Here is a 19,813-nt window from a genome sequence, read left to right as displayed (position 1 = left end):
GCAACAGTAATTGCAAAAGAAAAATAATAATTTTTTTTTGCAATAAGCTTTTCTATGCTAAAGAGCCAGAAGCAATGGTTTCAACACAAACTACTTTGCCAGGTTTGCAAAAACACCTGTGCAGTCTGAACGGATTTTACATTATAGGTTATACATGTATATTGCTCAATTTTACTATAATTCTAAAACGGAAATTCCCAACATTTCACAACAACAGTTCCAGTGTCAAAGATGAACATGTTGATTAAGCACAGTAAGTATTCATGAAATAAAGTTCAATTACCTGGCAGGATTTCTAAAGAGCTATAAGCAAGGACTCTGTCCCACAGCAGGAGAACCTGGTCGCTAGACAAATACCCTGAAAATGCTCTAACCAGCCATTTGAATGCTATTTTCAATCTGAAAATAAAACATGAAATAACCTAGAACTGTGTCCAAAGGACAAGGATGCCCCCACTGACAACATATATATGGTAAATAGTGAAAAAAGTGCCATAATTCTGTTAAATTTGGTCGCAGCAAAAGTTCCTTCCTTTACTACCATCTACACATTAAGGTTTTCATCCCTGGAAGTTTAAGAACAAGAGCTGTCACAGGAGACAGCCAAGCTCGACTAATAAAATACTGGACACAGTAAGGAGGACAAAACTATGAAAGAAAAACCAATTATGTATAATTATGTATTAAGTTATAGTAAAAAAATATCATTTGTTAACATAAATTCCAAGATCAAGGGGAATAATTCTAGAAAAAGTCATGCTAGAGTTATGAACCTTTCACACTACATGTGTGTAATGATAAGAAATATATATTTGAAGTTTGAAGTAGATACCTTAAAAAGTAAAGAAGTTATAATATTTCTTAAAGAAAATCCTAAGTTCAAAGAAAGATAAATCTGTAAATATTGCTTCAAGAGTTACGAACATTGTCACATAAAATGTAATTGATGATAAGGAATAAGTATTTGAAGTTTGAGGTAGATACCATTAAAACTAAAAAAGTTATAGTAAAAAATAACATTTTTCTAGTAAAAAAAATCTAAGTTTATGGGGAGATAATTCTTGCAATGTTAGTGCTAGAGTTATGAACCTTGCCACATATGATGTGGATGATGATAAGTTACATATATTTAAAGTATGAAGTTGATCCCTTTAGAAATAAATAAGTAACAGTAAAAAATAGTATTTTTTGAGGAAAATTCTAAGTTCAAGGGGAGATAAATCTGAAAATATTTGTGCTAGAGTTATGAACCTTGTCACATAAGATGGGGATTATGATAATGTACATATATTTGAAGTATGAGGTTGATCCTTTAAGAAATAAAGAAGTAACATTAAAAAATAGTATTTTTTAAGGAAAATTCTAAGTTCAAGGGGAGATAAATCTGAAAATATTGGTGCTAGAGTTATGAACCTTGTCACATAACATGTGGTTGATCATAAGGAACATACATTTGAAGTTTGAAGTAAATACTTTAAGAAATGACAAAGTTATAGTGAAAAATATTTTACTGCACCAAAACTTTAATCTAAAATCTGGACGCGGACGTGGACGCCGACGCCGGGGCGAGTAGGACAGCTCTCCATATACTTCGTATAGTCAAGCTAAAAATCTGCCATCCAGTTTAAGAGGAGTTGCGCTCACATAGTTTCTACATAGTATCTAGTGGAAAAATCAACAATGGACCATAATTCTGTTAAATTTGGTCGTAGCGAAAATTCCTTCCTTAACTGCCATCTACACATTAAGGTTGTTCATCCGTGGAAGTTAAAGCAAAATCTGCCATCTGGTTTAAGAGGAGTTGCGTTCACAAGATTTCAGGACGGACAGACAGACGGACAAGTGCAACGCTATATGCCCCCCACTTTGTGGGGACATAAAAAGACGCTAATGTTAAATGAATGCTATCCCCCATTGTGATTGTGTCAAAGAGTAAGTGCTAAAATATTTTTTGTAACATAGTTTAGGAACCTTTCTGTTGAAAATGTGTCAGAGTTAAAGTATACCGTGATATACATGTACAATTGAACAGTGCATTAACTGGATTGCAGGTATAAGTTACCTACACTCCAGGACGTGCCCATTGATTGTCTCATTTTTTCTAGGGTTTACCCATAGAAGTATCACATTCAGATGCTCGTTCATTGTTAACTTTTTTTCTGGGGTTTCATATTGTGACAAAAGGGAGTGAGTTTCTATTTTTGCCTATGATACAAAAGAGAAAGAACATCAAAACACTCGGCAATCTTATTTATACTCGGGGGCTGCTCCCTTTTACAAATGAGATAGCCTCATGTTTCTATGCTCTGTCTATTACTTATAAGCAACTTACTTAATACAAACATTTATCGTGATTATAGGACTTTTCAGCTAAATCTGAATTCTACAATTTAGCAACATGAATATGGAATAATACATAGAGGATATTTGTTTGTTTTGGATTTTGCATGTAAAATCGATATATATTTCACAACTGGTGCTTTCAATCTACATATTATTATTTGATTTTTACATAATATAAAACAAACAAATTTTGTATTTATTTAAAAAATAAGTTTTAAATAACTTTATAAGTGGCATTAAATATCCTGTAACACAATTTTTTATGGTTTTATATTATAAATATGATGCTCAAATTAAGATTCATCAATAAAGCATTATTTGTAAAAATATAACTGAATTAAACAAATCATGTAAATAAATGGAGGTCATTAAAAATTTATTTTCTATAAAGTCTAACTCTGACACCAAGATTGTTAAGACTGGTGAAAAATTGAAGAATATATGCGCTGATAATTTAAATGCTATTGATATTTCTATGCAAAATGAAAGTAGCGTAAAATACCTATATAATTTTTTAGTCATATTTTTTTTTTCATAAAATTTATTTTTGTCAATTATAACTTTGTTTGGATGATGTTTAAGGGGTTTGGGTTGTAGAGGGGGAACAGGGGTATAGTGTACGTCATGGCCACGTGACGTTCACCTGTGATTTTATCATGATACTTTATGCACCCACTTTAATCACAGAGTTTATTAGGAAAATAATTCTGTTAAATTTCTTAAACTTTGTTATATTTTCAGCATGATGTTCCATGTATTTTTTTGACCAAACAAACATTCATTGATGATTTATCATTATTCATTCTTAATCAAATTATTTATAATAAGTTCCTCTACTATTTAATTACATTTTGCATATATTTCACTGGCATATTATCAAAACATTATTTTATATTCAATTTATCAAAATATTATTTCACTGTCAACTGGAAAGAATGCAACGTAATGGATACTTCTCATATTCAAGGATGTTAGTTATTAAGTAAGCAAAGCAATACCGTGGATTTTTTTTTATCTGGTAAACTTTTAAGGTTCTATTACACTTTTACCATAATTTGTAAATTATACTTGTTTATAACAATTAAGTGAAGACCCCTATAATCCTCTCATCTGCTTATTCATTGACATATAGACTAGAATTACTATCAACTGCATTGAAATTGAGAGGCATGGGTTTGAACCCTACAAGGGTCAACTTATTTTTTTCTTTACTTTATTTCATTATTTATGTACCTCTTACATCACTCTTAAAAAAAGTTTGTTTTTTTTTGTAATTATTTTACGTATTTTACGTAAATTTACCTAAATAATGCTAAATTAAATAACAAATTTGGTATTTTCAAAGTCTAATAAAAGCAAAACTGCATGGTAAAAGTTATGAATATTTGACAAGATCAACCAATATCATAACTGTTAAGAAAATTAAGGAAAGCTTGAAAAAAGCCCCTCATTTTAGCAATTTTCATAGATATTTTAAATAAGGCTCTCTAAGTAGGAAAATTGTGGAACAAGTGCTTGAAATCGGTTGGCTTCAGTAACTTTTTTATTCATATTTCAAACATTTTGATTACAAACAAGTATTTTGCTTGAGTGATGTCTTAGTTGAAAGCTATTATTTGTTTATTAACAATAATCAATAGGACAACATGTTTTCAATTTAATATGATATTATTGATTGTTTAGTATTTTCTCATTCTAAAATAGAGCCCTTCTAATATCAAAGCTTAAATAAAGTAAGTCAGAAACTGTACAGTAAATTTTGCTTAAATTTTGCATACAGGTGTCTTTAAAGGCATATATCTGACCTATGTTGTTATTTGTTCAGCTCCTTATAGTACCCATAAGGCTGGTTACACTTTAATCCCTTAAAGATAAGTTTGACTAAGATGGAAATAAATATGTAGAAGTAGTAATCTTATACTGGTAACAAAATGTATCAGTCTTATTTCTGTAGATTAAAGATATATTATGCTCAAATTTGATATTAAAGAAACAACTGATAACTACTATACAGCCTATTAAACATCACTTGAATACACACAGAGAAAATATGTCACATATTGAAACACTGCACACCAAAGGTGATCACAGTATGATAACATAGTGTCATTAAAAAAACTCCCAGTTTTTTTATAAGAATAGACCAAATTTAAATTTGACAAGTAATAGGGAATGCAGCTTCTTAAACATAGTTTATACATTATCTTATTCAAATAAGGCATATTCAGGCATATTTTACTATATTTCAACAAATTTCTTCAATAAAAGTGTTTCTGTTAAATCAAATGAAGGGAAATAATTCAGGTATTATAAAATATTAAGTAAATAATGAGTTACTTCCCTTTGATGCAAAAGACATGGTTTAGGTTTGTACTCATTGTTACAACATCTAGATAAGTACTTTTGTACTAGTAATTTTAATACAAAACCGGTTTTGTACATTCATTGTTTGCTCTATATATATCTGGATTTTCATATTTGAAAATCAATTTCTTAAGTGAGCAACACTCTCTTTTTCAAATTTAAATTCAATACCAAAATTATTTATCAGATTTGCGGTTTTTTTTGATAGCTATAATTTATTGTAACATACTACATAAAACATATTCAATTTGTTAAAATATAACGCAAACATATGTAGACATTGTATAATTGAGCCATGTCACAACAAAACCAACATAACGTGTTTGCGACCAGCATGGAACCAGACCAGCCTGCGCAACCACGCAGTCTGATCAGGATCCATGCTGTTCGCTATCTGTTTCTTTACTTGTTATAGGGTCTGTAAGCGAACAGCATGAATCCTGATCAGACTGCGCGGATGCGCAGGCTGGTCTGGATCCATGCTTGTCGCAAACACATTATGTTGGTTTTGTCGTGACACGGCTCAATTGTTTTGCAAGAATGAAGCCCAACATTCGGTGGTATTTGACAGCCACTTTCCTGTGATGACAAATGGGCACAGGTTTCCAAATATCTTTTACCTTAAATAACACTGAAATCAAAAAATTTAAAAGAGTTTTTTGTGTTTGTTTTTTTTCGTGGATTAGTTGACCATGTTTTGCAAAGCATTTATGTGACAAAGATAAATTTATTAATCAATTACAAAATGTATTGCTAAATGCCATAGTTGCACATTTATTGTGTCATCTTGTATACTAAATGTTGTCCCTAAATACAAGCATTCTCGCATTATTGCATTTGAGTGTGAAGTTGTTATTAGTCCCCTACCGGTTTAACCGGAGGGGACTTTAGGTTTACCCTCCGTCCGTCTGTCTGTCAGTCTGTCCGTCCACAAAACTGGATCCCGCGATAACACGAAAAGTACTGAAAATATTTTAATGAAACTTGATATATGGATAGATGGCAGTATGGAGATTATGCATGTCTTTTTTTTCTTCTTATGTTGAAAATTCTGGTTGCTATGGCAACAAATAGCCTGAAAATATGGCAAATTGAACACATAAACTGGTTTGTAGAAGTTTTGTAGAAAATAAGATGGTACAGATCTATGGAAATTCTCATTTTCAATTTAAGTTATGCATCACACTTGACATATTTTGTAATAGAGTTATTTGCTAAAGACACATAACAGTGTAACTTTGGAAAACAAACTATAACGATTTTCAGTTAAAATCAAAAGAAGGGAAATAATTCAGGTATTATCAAATATTTAGTAAACAATGAGTTACTTCCCTTTGATGCAAAAGAAATGGTTCATAATTTGCACTCATTGTTACAACATATAAATAAGTACATGAACCAATGCACAAGCATTTTTCATATTAAACTGGTTTTGTACATCCATTGTTTGCTCGAATTATTTGAGCTGTATATAATAAGGGTTTTCATATTTGAAAATCAGTTTCGAGCAAGCAACACATTGTGACAACTTTTTCAAATTGAAATTCATTGCCAAAACACAAGTGTTATATGACATCACTTATTATTTTGTGATAAGTACAATTTTAAATGTGTTCAAGTTTTGCAATATTTTTGGATAGCTATAATTCATTTTAACATACTACATAAAACAAATTGTTAAAATATAATGCAAACATATGAAGTTTTGTAGAAAATAAGATGATGCAGATCTATGGAAATAAATTTTTTTTTTCATTTTCAGTATTGCATCACATTTGATATATTTTGTAATTATAGAGCTATTTGCTACAGATACATTATATAAATAGGTTACTGTATGTTTAAGTGCTAATTGACTGTTGTACAATGACCTACTTTCCAATAAAAATTCACCTAAATGGCTAAAACTCTGTGGAAATTGCATGGAGGAAAAAACTCTGTGAAAATTGCATGGAGGTAAAACTCTATGGAAATTGCATGGCAGTTAATTATCATCACTTTGTGCTTTAAATTTAACCATTTAATGGCATCACTGCTGACATGTTTTGGGTCTATACATAATAGTGAAAGCTACCATAACAGCGAAGTACAATACATGCATGAGTAGTTACAGATAAGTGTAAGAACTGTATAATAGAATTAAACTTAAATAACAGAAACACAGTTTTAAATAACAGAAAGCCACAAGACAGCGCGCTCCAGTAGTTTCAGTGCTTGACAGTTAGAAAAGGGTCATAACTTTGTAAAAAGGTAGCTCCGTGTTGGATCTTTTCAAAAGTTTCACCCCATTCTTTGAAGTATTTTTTTTTGCACTCAAAATCTTAAGGTAACAGGAGTATTATAGCTCTCTCTATTCTTCGAATAGTTGAGTATCACAATTCATTCTGTATCATATGCCTAAAACATTATTTAAGCTTGACTTCCAAGTCATGCAATTCTGTAAAACTCTGAAATATGTTTTAACTGTACGGTTCAAAGAAGGAAATAAATATATACATACGGTTGACAGCCTACTGACTTGAGATGAAAGAATAATTCTGGTTCATGCGTTTGTAGTAGTGTCTCAAATAACAGACTCAAGCATAAAATACCCTGAAATTTAAGACAACAGTATCTCAAATAACTCAAGAATAAAATGCCCTGAAATATAAGACATTGTCTCAAATAACTAAAAAAAGAATAAAATGCCAGTGTGTCAAATAACCAACTCAAGAATAAAATGCCCTGAAATGTTAGACACTGTTTCTCAAATAACAGACATATGCATAAATTCTCTGAGATATAAGATACAGTGTCTCAAATAACAAACTCAAAAAGAAAATGCCCTGAAATATAAATAATTGTCTTTTCAGCGCCAGTCATTTTGCTCACATATTGAAACAAGAGGGCCATGATGGCCCTGAGGTCGCTCACCTGTATATAGGCCCCCCCAACCCCCACCCAAACGTTGCAGGGCCAATTTAACCAAAGGGCTTTTATTTGCACAAACTTGGTAGACACCCATAAGAAGATGTTTCATGCTAAACATCTAAGCTCTAGCTCATTGGGCTATTTAAAAGAAGATTTTTTTTATTAAGTTTTTACTATACACATACAGTTAAAAACAATGACACCCCTGGGGCCGGGCCAGTTATGACCCCAGGGTTTTTATTTGAACAAACTTTGTAGACACTTACTAGAATATGTTTCATGCTTAATATCTAAACTCTAGCTATTTGGGTTTTTTCAAAAAAGATTTTTTAAGTTTTTACTATATGCATATATAGGGAAAATCAATGACCCCCGGGGCGGGGTCAATTTTGACCCCAGGGCTTTTATTTGAACAAACTTGGTAGACACTTATTAGAACATGTTTCATGCTAAATATCTTAGCTCTAACTCTTTTGGTTCTTTAAAAGATGATTTTTTAAGTTTTTACTATATGCATATAGGGAAAATCAATGACCCCCTGGGGCGGGGCCAATTTTGACCCCAGGGCTTTTCTTTGAACAAACTTGGTAGACACCTATTAGAACATGTTTGATGCTCAATATCTTAGCCATAGCTCTTTGAGTTCTTTAAAAGAAGATTTTTTAAGTTTTTACTATATGCATATAGGGAAAATCAATGACACCCCGGGGCGGGGCCAATTTTGACCCCAGGGCTTTTATTTGACCCCAGGGCTTTTATTTGAACAAACTTGGTAGACACTCACTAGAAGATGTTTCATGCCAAATATCTAAGCTCTAGCTCTTATGGTTTTTTTTAAAGAAGATATTTAAAGTTTTTTCTTTCGGTTGCCATGGCAACCAGAGTTCTGCATGGAATTAAATTCTTTGAACAATTTTTAAAGGTGACCACCAAAGGAACATTCCTGTGAAGTTTGGATGAAATTGGCCTTGTGGTTTATGAGGAGATGTCATTTAAAGTAAAAGTTTACAGACGACGGACGATGGACGGACGACGGACGAAAAGCGATCACAAAAGCTCACCCTGTCACTTTGTGACAGGTGAGCTAAAAAGGGTTAGTGCAACATTTTTCATGCATAAACAAGCATGCATTTAATGCCCTAAGGGCATGGTCTTTGATAAGTCAGATGGCTTCTGCAGATGTTTTTGCAAAAGAAAGTGCATTAGTGCTACTCTTGCATAATAGAAAATGTCTGATATGGTAATTTTGAGTTTCTTCATTTGTTTTTCATAAAGAAAAACCAGTTTCATAGTGTGATGTCATATAACACTTGTGTTTTGGTAATGACCAAGCCCGTCACATACAAGGCTGAGTGAGTTAGCTATACATGGCAACCTGGGTCATGCATATTAAAGAGACATGCAACAATGTTTGAAACAAATGATAGTGTAATAATGATATCAATAGATCTAGAAACCAATGATAATGTAAAATTTATATATCAATAGAAACCAATGGCCATGTAAAAGTAATATCAAAATTAAATATTTTGTAAGTCTCTAGAATAATATGTCAGTATTATATTTGCATTTAAAAATGAATATATATATATCCTGTGATCAACAAAAAATTTTTTAATGGAAAATGGTGGGGTGGGGTTAATCCTCTCTGATGTCATTTTCAAAAATATTTGCTTACCTAGCTCTATATGACAAGAACATTCATTCTCCTAACAAACTCACCTCTTCAATACAAAATCTCCATTCTAAGATTAAGGACCATTTCTCATAATATAAGTCTATGGGAAAATCACTATGATAGTCTCACCTGTGTTGTTACCAGCAATTTCATCTAATTAATATCATTATATTATGAGATATAAAAACAATACCTGTGGATGAGATGATATACTATGAAGCCGGAAGAAATATCTTGTGTAGATTTCCCTGAACACATAATACAACTTGACTGGTTCCTTGTATAGGTAACACAGAGGTGCCACTATAAATATAATAATGTGAAACTTAAGTCTGCTGACAAAAATCCATGGACAAGTATAACTGCATTACTTAAAGCTGCACACCTCCAAGTTCATGCTAACTTTTTTTATGAAAATTTTATGTATTTAAAAGTGAAATATTGTGAAGGGAACAAGGAAAGTAATTTAAACATTGCAAAAGGTGTTTACAATCCATGTACGAGGGTTGTCCAAAAAGTTCGTGCACTACAGTTGTTGTCGTGAGAGTTTTTAATAAAAACAAATGAATTATATATCAATTGAAGGGGAAATCTGTCTCGAATAAGAAAAGAAAAGAAAAAGCCGGCTAAACGGCGTGTCGTGTAAAAGAATGGCCAGTAAGTTACCTTAGTAACGTAATACCGGCGCACGACAAAAATTGGGTTAGTTCATTACTGTAATTGTATTAATTGTTTGTTGCTTGTAAAGTGGTATTTGCTTTTTATGTTATAATTTGTTTTACTGTCAAAAGAGGAATGATTGATGCAAAGTATTTTGTAGTTTTTATTGTTCTTATGCAACGGACATGTAACATATCCCACCAGTGAACGAATATATTGGACAACCCTCGTCACATAGTCCGGCATTACGGACGGACGTCTGCCTGACCGACTGTCATCGTCTACCGACTCTAGCCCTTCTACAGAGCGTTTGTGCCATTCAAAAAAACCAGTCTTCGTAACACGGATCTTGTCCCCGATTGCCCTTTTAAGTTCTTTGTAGGTATCTGTTTGTGTTTTACCAATATTTGCACAAAATTTAATGATCGTCCGTATTTCCAGACGTTTAGCGACTGACATTTTCACGTAATTACAATATTGACGACCTCACACAAATGTTTGTTTACGACCGTTACAGTAGGGCAAATGACGTCAAATTTTCTAGTGACGGTAGGAATACGTACACATACTTTTCGACGAATTTTAACGTTTATATGTAGTGTTTAAAGAATACCGCGATGCATCAAACTAATGAACTAACCCAATTTTTTGTCGTGCGCCGGTATTACGTTACCAAGGTAACTGTATGACGGTTCGTTTTCACGACATGCCGGTTACACGTTTTTTTCTGTTGTTTTCTCAATTGAGACAGATCTCCCCTTCAAGTGATATATAATTAATGTTTTTCTATCAATAACTCTCACGACATTAACTGCAGTGCACGAATTTTTTGGACAGCCCTTGTATTTTATCAATAAGGTGTCTAAATAGGCAAAAGTAGCCCTTACTGCAAAATCTGTCATTTATAATCTCACATGATATATAAATCATAAATTGAAATAATTTGGCTCATCTACAGGCATCAGCTATAAGTACAACAACTTATTATACAGAACAAGCCATTGGACAAATCTGTCAACATATCTGATGTCATGTGATTAATCATCCATGGTTAGATTGTCTACTAGTTTAGGATAAAACCCATTTTCTAATTAAGTATGCAATCTGTTAAAAGGGAACTTGTATTACAATGTTAAGCAAATACATGAATGATATGCCACCAGATACTGGATTGGTATATGAACTCAAACCATGTTTAGAAAGTCCATGGAAGAGTAAGACATCATTTGGTAGCCATAAAAACTTACAATTCATAGGGAATAAAATTTTTAATTAGGTATGATATTGTCAAGTTTGATTGGTTATTATGCTGATCATTTTAAAACATTTCTGGTCATATCTCAGCAATCGGTCCATTTAACCGGCTTTACTGGATAACTAACCATTAATTACCAATTTCTCCACCAATGACCGAATATTAATCCCACATGATTTCTGAGTCAGCAGTGAGAGACATATGAACATTATACTCAATGTTCAAGATCAACTGTCACAGAGAAATTTCCATGCACCAAATGATCCATCAGCAATTGCTTAAAATACAAATCAAGATGCTCTCTCTTTTGAGCTTTGCAGGTGAAATAATATAGGAAATGCATGGAAAGGTTATACACACCTTGGAAGGTATATAAATCTCTGGAAAGTTTATAGTCACCCCTTGGAGGGTATACATATCTATGGAAAGATTACACAACCCTTGGAGGGTATATAAATCTATGGAAAGCCTCAATGGTATTATTACCATTCGATTGATGAACACGTTTCCTCATATGATACCAGTACAGGTTTGTTCCATGAAGCACACTGAAGAATGGTTCATATAATATTCAGACTTTATTCATCAAATATGCTTAATCTTATGGTGTACATATATATTCTTACCATACATAGCAAATCCATGGAATGGAATGACACCATTTGGTGGGTATATCACAGCAAATTCCTCTACACCTAGTTTGCCACGTATGTATGATTTGGGGGGAGAGGCACTATTGTGGCTAAAATGTTTGAGCATTTCTGTATCTCTTGTAAAAGGTAATAAAATCTGAAAAAAATTAAAGAAAATAACCTTACTTAAAATTTTTATAACAATCTTATTTAAATACCTTTTTTTTCATAATTTTGTTCATTTAAGAAAGCACATTATATAATGCTACCACAAAATTCTCTAAAGGTAAAATCCTTTATGTTGCATCAAAGTCAATGCTTTTTCAGCGTTTCTTTATAACCCAATTCCTAAATTTAGCATCTTTTCTGATTGAATAAAAATCTTAGGGCATTAATGCATTCTTGATGCTGCAAATCAATTCTTCAATTTGTCTTAATCTATGGAATTTCCTCAAGGCAGTGACATTATATCCAATTGGGGAAAACAAGTTGGGAAACATCTGGGAATCATTAAAGCAAATTTCAAACACCACATAACTTGAAAATAAATAAATCTGGTTTCACAATCGGGTTAAATCAGCATGTCTCCAGATTCAAGCTAGTTTTAACGAAATTTTTGAAAATGTATTTAAAAGTAAAATATTCTGAAGTGAACAAAGAAAGTAATTTACACATTGCAAGCAGTCAGCACTAACAAAGCACATAGATGGCCAAAAATAGGTCAAAATATGCAAAGCTAACCATTACTGCATTAGAAGTTCAGTGAATACAGCAAAATCAGTGTATAATCAAACATCACTTGTAAATTATTTCGTGAATCTTGAATCTTTTTTTGCTTTTCTTAAAATCTTAGTACATTTTTCTCAAGTTTGATTTTATTGAAATATTTTGGCTCATATGGAGGCATGCACCTTTAAAGTAAAATTTTACCTGATAAAGATAGTCTTCAAACACAAAATACTGATCATCATTTGTAGCTGTTAATTTTACATCCTGTGAACAAAAGTAACATTAAATTAGTCCTTAAAATAGGAAATGACAACAAAATTGATTCACATATTGTATGGCTTCAAGGAACTTTAATGGTTCACAATGTGGAAGTATGCAGACTGGCTACCATGGCTCTATGCCTGTTACAAAGGCAAACCAAGTATGGTCCCAGCAGGCTAAGGGTTTAGACTACACATAGGCTATGTTATAACCATATCTCCAATTTTTTTACATTATCTTTTCAGAACCTGGAAAACACCAATGATGTGGCAATTGTGTGACTCAGTGCGATTAACTGTAAGGAATGTATTATAATGCTCAGTGGAACAGTTTGTGTTTTTTATGGAAATCATCAAGTAGAAATCAACTGAGAAGTTGCAAGGACATTCTTAGAATTTTAAACACATCAGTAACAGGCTACAAGGGTAAATCTTCGGCATGAAGATGCCAATCTGGTAAACTTAATATTCCCAATGCTTTTTTTCATGTTTTCATCATGCTATATATTTCACATATCAAGTATATGTCAAATAAAGAATATCTTAAAATACCCTTTGATAGTTTCTAAGTAAATTTGTCTCAAAGTAAACTAAAAATGCATAATTTGTCATTAATTTTATTCCTGGCTCCGTTTTTGTGAGGAATGGTATTGTCTTAAGCCAAATCGCAATTTTCAAGCTTTCCCAGTGAAAGAAGATGTCATACGTTCCTCCCTGTATTTTTTTTTTCAGGCACAAGCCGGGCACCTGAGTAAAGCCACCAAACTTTTGAAAGGTACTTAGTTTCCACACATAACAAAATCTCAAGCTGCCGGCATGATCTAAAGGAACAGAAACAAGAATGCCATAACTTTATATTTGACATTATTATTTACCTTGTACAGTAGACTGTCAACAAGTAAATCATGTGCTATAACATTTGCTTTTAGTTGTTCATAATAGAGAGTATCCTGAAAATGAAAGAAAAATGTTGTGATACAAAGGCTAAAGAGGGTCAGAAAATGAAACATCCCCAATGCTTTATGACAATGTCACAGAACAAGAGCTGTCAGGAATACAGCCTGCTCAACTATTTTCAGTTCTTCATAGTAAAAACAAACTTGGATAATGTAGAGTGTTTTAAGATATGTAAAATCTAGAATTAAATAGAACAATTATTTTGTAAAAATCTATTTGAGAGTAATGGGCCCTATTATGCTCTCAAATAAGAGTGTGAAGTTTCAACACATTCTCTCCAATAGTTAACAACTTGCTTGTAAAAAAACAAAAGTTTCACGCCAAGAATAGTACAAAAGCTCCCACTAGTTTTCAAATTGTCGAGCTTAAAATAGGCTATTAAAATAAAATATCACTGTATATGTACTTTATTACATTCTTATTCACATCACCATATATGTACTTTATTACATTCTTATTCACACCTTTGTAATTCAAACTGCAAAGCTCATGGTATATGTTATTGTCTTAAATGTAATTATGCCTACATAAAGTGCAAATAATTTTTTTTAAAGAATTATTGCGTAGAAATATTGAATGATTACGGAAGGCAATGAATAGCTCCCTAGAAATATTCACAAATCAACCTTCATATATGGATCAGCAGTCCATGGTATGAGATGTTCAGAGTGATATGTACTTACAAATTCATCAAGTTCAATCCCTAATATAAGACACCACAATTCTGCTCTCAGACTAATAGGGCAACCTTTTTTAGCGTATTCTTGAGCCAAGGGGCCATGGTCACCAGATATCACTGAAATAGTTAATAAGATAAAGAAATAGCAAGAGACTGAAATGAAATTAAAGACAAAAACATGAATTAATAATGAAAAATTGTGAATGAAATAAAATGTGATAAATAAAATTATTGATTTTGTATGCTTATATTCATACAAACAAGAAGCTCTGCAATGCGACGAAAACCAGGCTTTCAACCACCATGCATTGATGTGGCAGGAATTGAGAATGAAATATAATCCCAAGTTGCCTCTTGATATAAGCTACCCACATACTTAAACTGGACAGCTGAAATCGGAAAGGAGTCTTGTTATAATTATTGAGATATTTAATTTAATTAAATGAAACCTGACTCTTCTAAAATCATACAATTTATCAGCTTAAACATAATTAAGACCATATGGTATCTTCATTATTTTTAGACTGGGGATTATGAAGAATAGACAATGGACAAAAAAGAAACTCTCTTGCTTAACAGGTGGAAGAAGAGCTCAGGTGCCAACCGAATAAGGAAATAAAGGCATGAAAAGCAAGCCAAGTAGAACCTGGCCTTCTGTAGGCAATTTGCTAGCTTCCTTACATAACATAATCCTTAGTCACTTCCAGTTTCTATATTAAGCAAGTAATTCCAGCTTTAAGTAAGCAAATTTTACCACTAAGAAATGAAAACGGTAAGACAACAATGGGTATAGGGGTGTGTTGCAAACAGTTCCGTATATTTAGTATATGTAAACAAAAAAGATACTATAACATATGTTTACTTCATAATCTCAATTTTCAGTTGATTGCATGTTAGATTCAATAAAACATATCATAATTATATCAATTGTACCTTTTTTGCCAAGTTTAACTCGGTCACTATCAAACATTTCTGGTGGTATATCACCACTGTCATCCACTCCCGTCTGGCACTGATTGATGGCCATATCACTGTATAATATACGCTGAAAATAGACAAGACTGAATGAAGAAGATTCTCCTATAGCAAATCTTTTCCATTCACAAAACTCAAAATAAGTCTGACAAGAATTGAGCCGTGTCATGACAAAACCAACGTAATGCGTTTGCGACCAGCATGGATCCAGACCAGCCTGCGCATCCACACAGTCTGATCAGGATCCATGCTGTTCACTTACAAACCCTATTACAAGTAGAGAAACTGATAGCGAACAGTATTGATCCTGATCAGACTGTACGGATGCGCAGGCTGGTCTGGATCCATGCTGGTCGCAAACCCACTATGTTGGTTTTGTCATGACACTGCTCAATTATTGATGGACAGTGTGCTCAACTTTCCACAATGCTTGGATAGAAAAGCAAGGGTAATGCAGTCCACAAAGGGAAATAATCAAATAAAAGTTATGCTTGAGTTATGTGTCTTTGACAATGACATTGCAGACAAATATTAAGTGCAATACAGGCACAGTTCATACCATGTAAAGCTATGGGTCTATATCATTTTAATTGACATAAAAATTTTCAAGCGAATATGTTGCAATTGTCAGTTTCCCACAGCATATATTCTGTACATAAAACATCATTATATGTAGTATTTACAGAATATAAACGGTGGGTAAACTAACAATGATTATTATGTTGTTTTTGTAAATGTGACATGAATTTTTGCACACAACAACAAAAAAATGTACGTCACAGGAGAAAACCCTAGTTAAAATAATATCCCGAAAAAGGCTTCTTCTTTGCTATCAAAGAAACAAGATGAAGATTTTACCAAGCCAAATTAATAGATGCTGCTTTCAAAAGAAAAGACAAATTAATATCTGTATAAAAAAAAATTAACAACATACTCTTGGCTGTGAGAAAAACTCTTAAACTACAAGTCAAAGCTCCACTTACCAGTCTGTTAATATCATTGATCTTGAGTGGTAACTGGACAAGACCCCATAATGTGTATGTTCTGTTAAAAAACATACAATTTACATGCAATAAGAGTGCTTACAGTTCTTTAACAAAAGTTTAATATTGAAAATAATATTAAAAATAATCAAATACAGAAAAATCATCCAAATTGTATTATATATAATATCAAGCACTGTCCTCTAATAGATCATAATATCCAAATTGACAAGTCTGCATTACATGACATCATATGGATGATGTCAAACCTGAACATGTCAACATTAGTTGACATCACATAATTATGTGATGCAAAAATTAGCTGAAAATTTGTATTACTGTAACATTGATATAATATTGTGTGATCAGACAATTTCATAACTCACTACTTTATTTTACATTATATGATAAGAATTTAAATGTGATAAGTAAAATTGCATACTTCAACATTATGTGATGTGAACAATGCATTGTTAAATTTCTTCATCAATATTTTTTGCTATGATTAAATGCATCATAGTCATAGACGTAATTGGAATCAACAGCAAGAAACTGGAATCATGATTGAGTGATAAAGGAATCCTGTGAATAACATAGGAATCCATTGTATGATATAGAAATCCACTGCATTTGGAATCCATTTAGTTATCCATTTGAATTCATTGCAAAATATTTGAATCCATTGCATAATATTGAACTGTACTGTATCCGAATGGAATGCATTGCATGATTTAACATTAAAACATAGGATAAAATTACTTCATGGTTCATTTTTTTTCATGGCATCACATAAACGTTAACATAAAAGACAGACTTTTTTGTTGGGTTTTATGACATATCTACACAGTTTAGGTCATATGGCAACTTTCCTGCTTTACTGGTGAAGGAAGACCTTTATACATTAGTCCAGGGCTCATCCGGAAGGGCGATTCAGGCGAAAACTTCGCTGTGTATATTTCCATTTCGCTCTCCCGATTGATCAAAGAGAAGTCAACATCGCCGATAAAATCTTAATTCCCAAAGACTAATTACTTGGCGATGTAAGAGCAAAGATTGTATCCGCCCATATGACGACTGCTAATTATCATTATCCAATCAGAGCGTCGCTTTATACTACCCTTCTACCTGTATGCAAAGCGATAGACCGCCTACTCTAAACAGTAAATAATGAGAGCATCGGCACGAAACGGGTATAATTGTGTGCCAAATACGGGATTAGGCAATAATTATAGATTGTTTTTTCCCCGATCATCTAAACACGTGCATATCTTCCCTAATTGATATACACACGGTGTTTAACCCTAGTAACGGCGATGTGCAATGGGTTTTTCACGGCTATCACAAAACTGTTAGTCAATTAAAAATAATCAATTTCATTAATGATCAGCGACCGGATTAAAAACTTAGATATAGTTTTGAATGATTTCAGTCCGTGAACATGAATTAAAAATTGTTATGTCGCTCACATCATGGCTACAGGGCGAAATGCCCAAATCTAGCAGTTAAAGAAAGTTGCTGATTCTGATACACCTACGCGAAAATTTAAGAAAGCCAATTCGCAAAAATCTTACGATTGATATTTTATAAACAGTGAGAGTGTTTGACATTGTTATCTTTGTAGAAATGCCAAATTTGACACAGCTTTTCATGAAAATAAAGGGAGGTAATAAGAAATTTATTTTCTATAATTTCTCAGTCAAATTTTTCAATAAGAAATGAATGTATATAATTTTAGTGATCAAATATAATGTGCACAAATGTTTGCAGTACATATTTTACATATTCTTCGATGTTTGAAAATTGTTTTATAAGCATAATTATATCTACATAAATATGACAGTACAACATACTAGATAATAAAAGAATTTCTGTAATCAATCTAACAAAATAGACAAATGTTGTTAAGCAATATCCAATGTAACTATATCCTCTAGTAAAAGTGAGGAAAGTAATAATATAAAATTAATTTATTCATCCTTTTTCTTACACATTATTATCAATAAAAATATATAAACAAATATTTAGAGAAAGCTTATAAATAGCTTATAAATAGATTAATTGTGTTTATATTATAGTGAAAGGATGTATAGCCATGCTTGTTAATGCATACACATTGGGTTGTTTCCCTTCTCCCTATTTTTCGCGAGGAAGCCACTTCTCCCTAAAATTTCCCCCCAGGATGAGCCCTGCATTACTGAAGGTCAAAATGATAAATGGCTTTCCTTAAGCTAGCTGGATAGTTTTCTAATAATGTAGAATCTGATGACAAATGAGAGACTCAAACCTATAGTAGTGAGAGGCATGTGGTTTTAAGTCAACAACCTTAACCATGCGGCCAGACTTTTTGGTCATTACATGATGTATTTGAAAAGCATTATAATTTAAAATTTCCAGGATGATACAATGTCATATATTTACGTTGGAAACTGTAAGGAATATTAGGCATTGAACAATATCACATTTTGTTATGTAGATAATGGAAGAATAACAATCATATCCTATGGTGTTTATTGTTTGTTTTGTTTGATTGGGTTTTATGTCACACCGACACAGAATAGGTCATACTGCAACGTTTTTTTTGTTTGTTTGTTTCCTTTTACGCCTTTTACTAACAGTATTTCAGTCATATAGGTGGGTAGTTTCCTAACCATCGTTCCTGGAGAGTAACACCAGTACTAGACTACCTTCCTCCGCACTAAACTACCAAAGAATATCCAGGGGATCGAACCCACGCCAGAGAGGTAACTGGATTAGAAGTCATCGACTCTAACATCTTGACCACGGAGGTGGTACTGGTGGAGGAAGACCCTATAATGTTTAATTAAAACTAAGGATCCATATCTTGGTAACAGTATCCAATTTGAGAAAACACATAATTATATATCTTCGGATAAGAAATTTTGACTTAAGCAAGGACAGGAGAGTAGAAAGAAGTTGTACCATAATCAAACCTATATTTTATGCCCTTTTTTGTCTATTGTTTATACTTTTCAATTAAGGTCAAGCCTAACTTAAGTCTAAAATTTTTCATACATAATATTCAAGTTGTAGTCATTTGTGAGGTAAGTGTGTGTTAGCAAGGTGTTTCAGGTTTATGAACATCAAACTGTGTACAATTCATAAGTATAACATAAATTAAAGCATTCATAAAATGTAATAATTATCATAATGCACATCAAATCACTTACAGATGCAGATCTACCCCAATTCTTCTAAAAAATACAATGTTAACCAAAGAATGTAAACCATAAGGTTGATCGTATATTTCTTTACATGAATACTGTATAAAGGAAATGTGTAACACTTAATTTTCAAATGCCAATTGTAAACCAGACTGGCAATGGATGGAAAAAATGGCAAGGTGATTAAGGTGTCCGCCTCTTAATCA

At 32.5% G+C, this 19,813-nt stretch overlaps 1 protein-coding gene across 1 annotated transcript in view; it reads right to left on the bottom strand.

The window, feature by feature from the left end:
• Window positions 1–283: 283 nt before the first annotated feature.
• Window positions 284–19,813, bottom strand: part of LOC132727109 (TBC1 domain family member 19-like) — a gene marked incomplete at its 3' end in the record, with an annotated part of 39,352 nt that continues 19,822 nt past the window's right edge. Inside the window, 9 exon segments of the mRNA XM_060712515.1 lie at window positions 284–399; window positions 7,208–7,299; window positions 9,489–9,598; window positions 11,837–11,999; window positions 12,773–12,835; window positions 13,707–13,781; window positions 14,472–14,584; window positions 15,401–15,512; window positions 16,426–16,486. Coding sequence (XP_060568498.1) covers window positions 284–399; window positions 7,208–7,299; window positions 9,489–9,598; window positions 11,837–11,999; window positions 12,773–12,835; window positions 13,707–13,781; window positions 14,472–14,584; window positions 15,401–15,512; window positions 16,426–16,486 — 905 coding nt within the window.

Source organism: Ruditapes philippinarum, unplaced genomic scaffold (assembly GCF_026571515.1).
Source record: "Ruditapes philippinarum isolate M1 unplaced genomic scaffold, ASM2657151v2 ctg1006_1_1_1_1, whole genome shotgun sequence".
In the NCBI taxonomy this organism is placed as follows: domain Eukaryota; kingdom Metazoa; phylum Mollusca; class Bivalvia; order Venerida; family Veneridae; genus Ruditapes; species Ruditapes philippinarum.
This window is presented reverse-complemented; position numbering and strand designations above follow the sequence as displayed.